The sequence below is a fragment of the Mus pahari genome, chromosome 10 (genome assembly GCF_900095145.1).
Source record: "Mus pahari chromosome 10, PAHARI_EIJ_v1.1, whole genome shotgun sequence".
NCBI classification, from domain to species: Eukaryota; Metazoa; Chordata; class Mammalia; order Rodentia; family Muridae; genus Mus; species Mus pahari.
This window is the reverse complement of record NC_034599.1, coordinates 59,997,617-60,008,632: the sequence shown is the minus strand read 5'-3', so window position 1 is coordinate 60,008,632 and position 11,016 is coordinate 59,997,617. Positions and strand designations below refer to the sequence as shown.

At 42.4% G+C, this 11,016-nt stretch overlaps 1 protein-coding gene across 3 annotated transcripts in view; it reads right to left on the bottom strand.

Annotated features, from left to right (window-relative positions):
• Positions 1-558: 558 nt before the first annotated feature.
• The window catches only part of Dpp8 (dipeptidyl peptidase 8), a 60,371-nt gene continuing 49,913 nt past the window's right edge, over positions 559-11,016 (bottom strand). For 2 of the 3 annotated variants that reach the window (XM_021208083.2, XM_021208084.2), the window contains exons 19-21: positions 8,379-8,521; positions 7,685-7,796; positions 559-4,349 (exon numbers count right to left, since the gene is read on the bottom strand). In XM_021208083.2, coding sequence (XP_021063742.1) covers positions 4,227-4,349; positions 7,685-7,796; positions 8,379-8,521 — 378 coding nt within the window. In that variant the 3' untranslated portion in view covers positions 559-4,226. The remainder of the gene's footprint in view (positions 4,350-7,684; positions 7,797-8,378; positions 8,522-11,016) is intronic. The other variant, XM_029542918.1, reaches the window with a different exon arrangement.

Below are 11,016 nucleotides of genomic sequence, written 5' to 3'. Positions count from 1 at the left end.
ACAAGAAAAAAGAAGAAATTAGATATTCTGACTTCGAAGAACAAACTTGCCTCAAGGAGCACAATGCCCCTAATCAGCAGGAAGTAGTCTAATGATGATGTCACCACCTTTCCAATCTCTGACTTTATTCAGGGATCTCTTTCCTCTCTGTCCTGTTATTGCTCCTATCTAGTGTTAAGATGGTTGAAAGGGTGGAGAAAAGACCCCACAAAGGAGCCAACGACAGGGACATGTTCAGGACCTGTAGAAACTCTTATCAATTGTCAGTGATATAAATCAGAAGCCCCAGCAGGTCAGGAGGTACCTGTTAGTCCCCGGCGCCTAGGCTGAGGCTCCTGGGAACCTCTGGCAGGTACTGAGCAGCGTTCCGCATACCTCCCACTCAGTGTTTGTACTGCAGCTCCCACATGATCCGCACCCAATCCCAACATCTCCCTTCACTGCAAGCACATGACCTTGGGTATCAGTCACTTCGAAGTTGAGTTATCAAAGCAAGGCTGTACAGGGGAGGGGAAAAGGAGCGTGGGGGGTGGCGGGGGCAAGGAATACTGAAGCCAGTTGATTTCAGCAGCATCTTTATTGCAACCAAGAACCTGTAATAAAATGCAGCAAACTAATGCTTCACATCACACGATTAAAAGCCATGGGGCTGAAGAGGAGGAGCTCCGCGCGCTTACTTGGAGAGGCATGCAGGTCTGCACAGGTCAGCGCTGAGACAGCAGGCACTTTAAGTGCTTAACTCAAAGACCTCCACCCAACCCAATTCCCAATTTTGCTGAAAACAACATAAGTTTGTATTCGGGTTACTCAGAACCAAACACACAAACACAGCTTCTGTGTCTGCAAGGGACTTGTAGACCGTTAGAGAGGGCAGATAGGAGAGGAGGGATGGGGTTGGAAAGGCCACAGTCAGATGTTCCCAGTTCCTTCCATCTGCTGGGAGATGCTCTCACATACATAGTGTAGACCTGGCTGAGGCTCTGGTCTCACATCATGGAAGATGGGTTCCCGGGCTTATGCAAATGTTCTGTGTCCCTATCTCCCATGGCACCAAGGAAGACATTCAATATAATGATTTAAATTAGTTTCAGATGCCACATACCCATCAGTACTGCTTTGTTAATAAGCATGCTTAGCATTTACTTAGAAAGGAAAAATTAACCATTTTATGTGGCTTCCTTTAAAATGTTTTATAGGAATATATTAATAAATACTTCTTTAAAAACCCTATCTTTGTTAAATATTACAGAGCTACCATGAGGCAGGCCACAGGTAGACCCTGGTTCTGAGGACTAGCTGTGCGGTCCCAGGTATGTTTCTTTCTCTTTACAACACAGGCTTTTTCTTCCCCCTAGCAGATGAGGGCACTGGGTTATGTTAAAGGTTTGTTCCAGCTGAAAAAGTATAATTCTGTAGCAATGGAAGCTTTGACTGGAATCTTCCCACCAGCAGAGAGAACTGTGTGGTAAAGGCAGGAAGCACCTGAACGCACGCGTGCGTGTGGCTCTCAGTTTTAAAGGAACACGCATGCGTCGTGGCTTCGTCTTTCTGTGTGAGGCTTTGGAGGGGCCAGGAATGGGAAAAGTCATCATGCCCAAATACATTCTCAGACTAAGGGCATGAAGAGTGCTTTGCATCACAGCTGAGCTGTTTCTTTGACTACTGTTACGGGTTCGTAACAACCAGCCACCGTATAAGTCACCTGTTCTCTGACTGCAACTGTGTTCTTTACAGAAAGTTTACAAAGCAGCCTGCAGACCCAACCTGAAGCGCCCTGGAAGCTCATCTTGCTAGAAATGTGCACTCTGGTCTCCTCCCAAAGTGATGAGCTCATGCCTCTGAGAGCAGGTTCAAGACTCCGTTTCTTGTGCTTGGGGTCCTGGATGAATGAACCTTAAGAGTCCTGCTGCTGTGAACGTAGAGTAGCTTGCTACCAAACCTGTGAAAACTCCACACTTTGGTCCTTACCGATGCTCTCTGGCTCCCACCACACTTGTACTTTCGGGGAGGTGTGTCTCTTTCGCTGACATCCAGTCAGAGGACAGTGTTAGAGTGGTTTCTGATTGCTCCAAATGACTGATGCCTTTCTCACTGGTGTTGACAAGCAAGCCTGGTCAAGCCACCTTTCTGTAAGTGAGTCAAGCACTTTCCCTCTTAGAGAAGGAAGAAGGCATTTAAAGGGCAGTTGTAGATGCACTCCTGTGACAGCCGGAGAGAAGGCAGAAAGAATCTAGGATAATTTAGATTTTCTAAGATTTGTCTGCATAAAATAAGAGATGTCTCTGTACAAAGCAAATGGGTGGCTGGAGCTACTTCATGTCATGCCTACCTAGAATGTAAGAAGCAGCCCCTCCCAGGAGGCTAACTAGTCCAGCCATGCCACCCTCAACAGTCAAAATGGACATAAGTCATGAGGGAAATACTTTGTAGGGGAAGGAAAGTTACCCAAATCAGTTTAATTTAACTTGAAAAATATAAACAAATTTTGGCACGAGAAAATGTCATAAGCATGAAAGTCAAAATAGATAGACAATAAGAAAAGTGTAGGGGTCTATCATACAGTCATACAGCATAAATATACAGCTGGCAAACCCCGCCCTCCCTTCCCAGGACAGAAGCCCATGGTCACCTGCCATTTATCTCCAGGCTTCCCAAAGCATCCACCTCTACTCTGGCAGTCCCTGTCTTCACTGTGCTCTCTTGGAAAGGGACCTGATGTGGCAGTGAAAAAGAAACACAGTGACTTTTCTTGGAGTGATTTTTAAGTTATGGTAACTGTCTAAACACTGGGGTTTGTGATTAATGAGGGTCAAACCCACAGGTGTCTGGCTGCCGTGAGACCCATCGAATACTGGAAGGCCCTAAGGGCAGATGCCAGCCAGCACTTGAAAGCTCATGCATCCCTTCATAGTCAAGCAGGAAGGCTGAAGCAGGAGACGGTTATGGCCGAGTAACACAACTAACTCTTGATAGGCTTCCAACACAAAGAGTGCCATAGTTTGTCAGGGATCAGCTTACGGCAAAGAAGTGGTCTGGAAACCTTTTTATTTTAAGCTAGTGATATCTAAATTACATTCAAATAAAAAAAGTTAAAGTTTAGATTTGTAAGGTTTTTAAAGTTAAAAGGAAAAATAACAAAAAGCTGGAATTATAAAAGTAACCGCTCCGAAGACTGACCCTGCAGCTGTCCAAGCTTGACATCCTAGCTCTGGTTTCCAGCCACTCGGGGTTACAATTACCCTGGGTTTTCTCATGGGTGTTTCTGGTGAAGCAGGGCCTTGTTACCTGGTCTTTCCCGGCACCAGGGTCTCCCCCTTCCCACTGTAACCCTTTTACCTCTTGGAAACTAGGGAACACTTTAATTAAGGAAAGGCCAAATGGAAACGGCACCATTATATTTTCAGAATACAAGTGAATGTGTACATGTTCTGTTCCTAAAAGGAGAAAAAACTTGCCTGCTAATTTTCAAGCTCTCAAATAATTTGATTAAAAATGTTTTCCTTATAATTGTCAACATCTTGAGACTTGTGATTAAACTCATGCTACATAGTTACTTGCCTTTATGTAAAAGAAAACCCCACTCCATCATATCATCAAAGGAAAAGGAGAATTACTTAGACTAGATGCTGTTTAAATTGGTTAAAAAACTGGTCAGAGCCCAACCAAGTAAGTAGCTTTATGAGGCCACTAGGTTATCCTTGAAAAATTATTAATGACTGGAAAAGTCATAAGCTTAATAGTATTTAGTTCATGACATGCTGGATATACCCCAAGTGACGAAGCATAAGCTATTCAATTAGATGTAAGTGCTATCAAATCCATAACTAGTCAGAGATCCTGGAATTGAACCAAACCAATCACTACTACCATCATATTTTAACAAACTCAGAGTATACTGTAAAGTCCACTAATTAAGTCCAAGAGGCTTATACTGCTAGTAAAGTGAATGTAGGCTAATCTGAATATGTGGCGCTGGTGCCTTGATTCGTTCAGTATCCTCAGGTACTGCTCAATCCCTTGGGAACATGTCACTCAGTTCTATGTGCATGGTTAAGGTATTAGATTACTATCCATGAACTGCAGATTTCTGCATGGCACCAAATTTACTTTCAGAAATAGATCTTATGTGGCGGGTACAAAAGTAGGTTCATCAACTCTGGCTTCTCTATTGGCTAACCCTTTTTGTTTGGTTAGACAGTGTACACCAAGTTCTACATGAGTCAGAGTTATATCACTTTCAGAGCAGCAATACGTGATCCAAGGTTCTCCTGAAGGTAGTGGAGCAGGTGCAGTTCATAGTGTTCTCCAGACTCAGGAACTCTGATGCTGTGCCTCTCCTGAGGGTAGATCTTCACAACAAAGAGCAGAGGCAAGAAGAGGAAGTTTAGTGATGCCCCTCTTCCAAGACTTCTCAACATAGTTACTTATATATTGCTTTTTTGAGGTTGGGTCTCATGTAGTCCAAGCTCACCATGCAGCTAAGGATAGCCTCAAACTCCAGATCCTCCTGGCTCTGGCTCCCATGCACTAAGACGTTTTCCAGAGGTTTCTAACTGGATTATCAATATGGAACAATGCCTCTCCGTGGTATCACATTAATACACATTATCCTGGGGCTGGAGAGATGGTTCAATGGTTAAGAACTGCCTGTTCTTCCAGAGGTCCTGTGTTTAATTCCCAGTAACCACATGATGGCTTACAACCATCTATAATGGGATCTGATGCCCTCTTCTGGCATGCAGGTATACATGAAGATAGAGCACTTATACACATTAAGTAGGTAAATAGATAAATCCTAAAAACAAAACATATTATCCCAGAGCTCTTAAGATTCTTTTATTTTTTTTATTAAGATTTATTTATTTTATGTGAGTACAGTCTCTTCAGAAACACAGAAGAGGGTATCAGATCCCATTACAGATGGTTGTGAGTCACATTGTGGTTGTTGGGAATTGAACTCAGGACCTCTGGAAGAGCAGACAGTGCTCTTTTTTTTTTTTTTTAAATAGTTAAAGATCTATTTATTTATTTTATGTATTGTGAGTACATGACACTGTCAGTGTCTTCAGATACACCAGAAGACAGCATTGGATCCCATTACAGATGTTTGTGAGCCACCATGTGGTTGCTGGGAATTGAACTCAGGACCTCTGGAAGAGCAGTCGGTGCTCTTACCTGCTGAGCCATCTTTCCAGCCCCTGCTCTTATGATTCTTTACACACCTACTCATAAGGCTTCAAAAGATTCTTCAGAGGTTCATTGCCTTAGTAGTCTGTAGGTTTCCAAGACTCCTTGGAAATCATTTCAAAGGCAATACAAGGTCTAAACTATCTTCAACCCAGCACATGGGAGGTAGAGGCAGGAGGACCATGAGTTTAAGGCTGGCCTGATCTACATAGTGAAATCTTGCTCAAAACAAAACAAAACAAAAAGCTACTTAAAAACAAAAAAACAAATTGTAGACAACTGACTTGAATGTGCTTTGTTCACTCGATTCACTGTGCTGCTTCAACAATGTAAAATTAGTGAGTTCAAGTGCTGGTGTCCTGGCATGGTAGTCTCTATCGCACAGATGCAGTAAAAAGTAACAGGCATTCTCATTTAAGTGGTAGTAAAAACCAGAATTCTATAAACTAGAACTGGGGTAGACGTCTCTTGAATCCTTATGTTACATGGTGCTTTACCCAGCAGCTCACTCGATCTCAGATGCATACTACTGTAGGGGGATTATAAAAATCCTATATGCCTATAACCCTAGCACTTGGGAAGTAGAAGCAGGGAGATCTCAGTGAGCTCAAGGCAACTAAGTCTACATAATGAGTTCTAGGCCAGCCAGGGATACAGGGTGAGACCATGTCTCAAAACCAAAAACAAGACAAAAACAAAAAACCCTTCACCCAACCAAATAGCCAATGCCCCATAAAAACAATAAAAACAAAAATGAGATAGACTCAATATCTGAGAAAAACTAAAGTGGAATTTTTCAGGTACCAACACAAGCACAAAAAGATTCATCTGATATTCAAGGTCAAGTACAAGTGGGTTTTTTTTTTCAGGGGGGCTGGAACATTCCGTGGGTAAAAGCATTGACTGTTCTTCCAGAGGTCCTGAGTTCAATTTCCAGAAACCACACAGTGACTCACAACCATCTGTAATGGGATCTAATGCCCTCTTCTGGTGTGTCTGAAGACAGCTACAGTATACTCATATAAATTTAGTAAATAAATCTTAAATATTTTTTCACATTTATTTTATGTCTATGAACATTTTGTCTGTGAGTATGTATGAGTACCATGTGTGCACCTCACAGAGGGTTGTGAGTCATCATGTTAATGCTGAGAACTGAACCCAGGTCCTCTGCAACTCTCTGACATCTACCTGCTTCTCAGCCCTGAGCCATGGCTTCAGCTCAAGATCAAATGGACTTTACTGTGACAGAGAATGAGAATTCTATAAATATGACTTTAGCTCCACAGAAGCTAGTCATTCCTTCTGTTTAAACTTAGTGTGGCTAAACTTCTCTTCATAAAGTTAAATGTGTGTGTGTGTCTTTTGTTCCTTAAGATAATATGTTCATGAAAAATACTTTTCCTTTCCTTTTGATATTTCAGTTGACATTTCTGCCCAGTTACACTGTGAAATATTTGTCTATAGTAGCACTTTTCAAGCCTTTTGATCTCAGAAGGCTTTCCATACCCCAAGCCTTGTCTGTGTGGGTTATTTCTTTATGTCTGTCAGTATTTCTCACTGAGCACAGCGACTTACGTAGGCAGAGGCAGAAGAATCAGTAGTTGGTGGCCCCCTTCCAAAAAGGGGGAGATTTATGTTGAGACCATGACTCAAAACTGTTTCATATGTAGCCCAGGCTGGCCTCAAGTTACTGGCCTGTATCCGGTCTGGTCCAGGATTATAGGGGTGTTTTTTTTTTGTGGGGGTTAGTGGGTGGGGGAGGATGCATGTCTTGTAGCCTAACCTTTAACTTGCTATGTAGCACTGTGCTTCTGACCCTCCTGTCTCTACCTCCTAAGAGCTGGGGTTACAGGTATGCAACACTCCACTTGGCTAAAAGCAGTTCTTCTTAAAATCTACTACAAAATCTTTATTTACTTAGCATAAGGGAGCTATGAAAAAGGGTAACCCATTAATTTCTATTTGCATGACAATGTGAATGAAAACAAGACTAAAAGATCTTGTAAGCAGGTCTTAAAAAAAAGGATTTATTTATCTTTTGTGTGTGTGTGTGTGAGTATATGTGTCTGCAGCAGAAGAGGATGGAGCTGGAGTTACAGGCAGCTGTGAGTATGTCGGTAAGTCACCCCTCCAGCTCACCATCAAGTCTTTAAAACCCTATTACCAAAACAAAATCATAGGATGTTTCTTCACTCATTAAAAGGGAGAAGGAAGCAGGGTTAAGACAGTGAGTGGATTTGGCCACCATTTCCAGGCCTATAGGCTGAATGAACACAGGTACGTAAGCCACATAATTGAATAGGCCTTTGGTGGATAGTTTTTATAGTGATGATTTTTATCAGCTAAAGACTGGAAGCTATGTTTATTACTTCAGTGTTCTTAGGTAGAGTGCAGCACAGCTGGACACTCAGCCCTGTTCCTCATTTTGTTAGAATTTAAAGCAATGTTTCACTATTTACCACCATATTGAATTTGAAAATGCAGAACAACCCACCTGTAAGTCATATGGCTTTCCAGCCCTCACTAAAAAACTCAGCAATATACTGGTGTGTGCAAAGTGAACGTTCTCATCCAAGAACCCGTGTAAGAGGAGTAACCGGTTTGGTCTAGAGGAATAAAAACATCAGGATTAGGTAAGGCAGAAGAGCGTAACGGCTGATCTGCACGTCCTTTAACCTACAGCCAGTGTTGAAGATGAGAACTCCATTTCCAGTCCTAAACCTACGAGATCAGAAGCCACATGGAGTGACTAGAAAGGAGAGACGGCCAGCGTCTGAGTAACTCACTATGCGTTCCTAGAACACGTTTGTGAAAACACTAAGCTGACAGACTCGCTTCCACTCTGACACAATTATGGACTTAATTTCTTTCAGCGTAAGCAACTGCTTCAAATATAACATAAAGATAAATAAATAAACATAACTATATTTTAAAAATTCTCCCAATATGGTCTCTGAATTAGTCTTTAATTTGGCTCTGAGTGCGACTCTAGACGGTTTAGCAGCTAGTAGTAAAACACTTGTCTATGCAATGGTTTGGGCTCAATCCTTAGTACTGAGGAAGAAAATTTTTTTTAGTATTTATAAAACATTCATTTTAATTTTCAATATTTAGTTTGTATCATTATCCTGAAGGTTTTTAAAACATCACTTAAAATTGACAGCCTTAATTGTAAAGCATGAACTTACTCTGAGGGGAACTTCTCCGCTTGCATGGCCACAGATCCTAAGTAGTAGCCCTGTTCATTCTGGTCAGGGTGACCCATATATCGCTCCGTGTATCCTGTATCATAGAAGATCCACAGAGTGACTGGGGCCCCAGCAATAGCAACCTGCATATGAGAACATGGACAGTCAGTTGTGTCCCAGAAAAGAGGGCTAGCGAAGGTAACTTACAACTGCAAATTTGTAAGCTAAAATTATCCTTGCAATGCTTCAGCCCCACTACTGGGCAACATCTCAGGACAGGCAGAAGCCTGAAGTCGGGTGCCAAGGTCACAAATCTGATACTCTGTGAGTCACTAAGCTTCATGTCCCACAGGCACACTCTGCACCATGCCCTGAAACTGGGGCAGCTGAAATACACACCATGAGTTCCTTTATCCAAAGCAGACATTGAACGAGACATCCTTGAGAAGCCATCCCCCACTGGGAACAGGTGGGAACTGCCACCTACCTCATCTACGGAAAGCACACACTGTCACATTGCTGCTTCCTTTTAGCTTTCTTCCCTTAAGCAATACAGAATTTAAATGATGGAGTCGATGTAAGTAAAACATTTCATTTTAAAGCTTCTATGTAATTTAGATATTTTAATGAATGTCCTTTGTTTTACAGATAGTGTTTCAGTAGGTAGTCCAGGCTAGCCTCAGGTTGGCAACTCTTCTGCTGCTCTGTCTGCTGCAGGCCCCAGGATTACAGGTGCATGCCATGGTGCCTGGCTATTTGGTTCTAATAATTACTTCCCATAAACAGGGCAGAGTGCTGTACACCTGTAATCCTGACCCTCAGAAGGTGCAGGCAGAAGGATTAGAAGTTCAGATTATCTTCAGCCATACAATAAGTTAGAGACCAGCTTGTCTTTTTTTTGTTTGTTTGTTTGTTTGTTTTGAGACAGGGTTTCTCTGTGTAGCCCTGGCTGTCCTGGAACTCACTCTGTAAACCAGGCTCAGAAAGTGCCCTGCCCCTCTTGTGAGGCTATGCCAGTGCCTGGCAAACACCGAAGTGGATGCTCACACCCAGCTATTGGATGGAACACAGGGTCCCCAATGGAGGAGCTAGANAAAGTACCCAAGGAGCTGAAGGGGGCTGCAACCCTGTAGGTGGAACAACAATATGAACTAACCAGTACCCCCTGAGCTTGTGTCTCTAGCTGCATATGTAGCAGAAGATGGCCTAATTGGCCATGCAAACTTTATATGACCCAGCACAAGGGAACGCCTGGGCCAAGCTGTGGGAGTGGGTGGGTAGGGGAGCAGGGGTGGGGGTGGGGTATAGGAAACTTTCGGGATAGCATTTGAAATGTAAATAAAGAAAATAATAATAAAAAAAATTAAAAAAAAAAAAAGTGCCCTGCCTCCCAAGTGCTGGGATTAAAGGCGTGCACCACCACTGCCTGTCTCCAACTTGTCTTAAACCACAAAACAAAAAATTAAAAAAAAAAAATTGATCATTGTAAAGAACTATATTACTAATATAAAAATTACTACTCTTAATTTGTATTTTTGCTAATTTTTTTTTTTTAACTTAACTATCTAGCTATCTAGTGCGTGGTCATGCTCAGTTTGTTCTTCCACTGTGTGGGCACTGAACTCAGTATCAGGCTTGGTGGCGGGCACTTTACCTGCTGGGCCATCTCACTACTTCCTGTCTTTCTTTTTGTAACATTTAAAAAAGTGACCCTTTTATATTAGTATGTGTGTATTTGCATGGGTGCACAGGTCAAGGGCAACTTTGGGGTGTTTGCTCTTTCCTCTCACTATCTGAATCCCAAGGATCAAAACCAGGTTGTCAGGCTTGGCCTCGGGCTCCCTTGCAGGGACAGCTCATCTACCCACTCATTACTATTTTCTTAGTAATATCATCTTTCTATAACCTTTTTAGTATTAAGTTCTAAGAATCTGAAGAATAAGCACGTAAATATTCAGTTCACGCACCACGATTTGCTTAGGGCCCTGTGCTGGACACAGATCTACTAAGGACTTAACTGTTAAGCTGGTGAGGATATACCAGAGCATAGGACAAAGATGTGCTTTAGTAATTAAACAAGTAGTTACAATCCAGTAACTGTGTGTGTGTGTTTTACTAGTCATGACTTTCAATCTTTGGCATATATAAGTAGTTATAAACTGGTGCCCAGGCTGACAAGTGTTTAAAAAGCTATGTTAGAGGCTGGAGAGATGGCTCAGTGGTAAGAGTACTGACTGCTCTTCCTGAGGTCCCGAGTTCAAATCCCAGCAACGATAAGGTGGCTCACAACCATCTGTAACAAGACAGGATGCCCTCTTCTGGTGTGTCTGAAGACAGCAACAGTGTACTTACATATAATAAGTAAATAAAGCTTAAAAAAAAAAAAAAGCTATGTTAACACAAAAGGTACATTTCCCATGTTGTAAAACACAAACTCAACATTCTACAATATTGGCAACACCACGAGTCTTCAAAAAAAATTACCACTTTCAGGCGTCTTTGATTAACAGAGAATTCTGTCTAATTACAAAAACAGAGTGCTGGGTGGTGGTGGTGCACAACTTTAATCCCAGCGTGTGGGAGGCAGAGGCAGAGGCAGAGGCAGAGGCAGAGGCAGAGGCAGAGGCAGAGGCAGAGG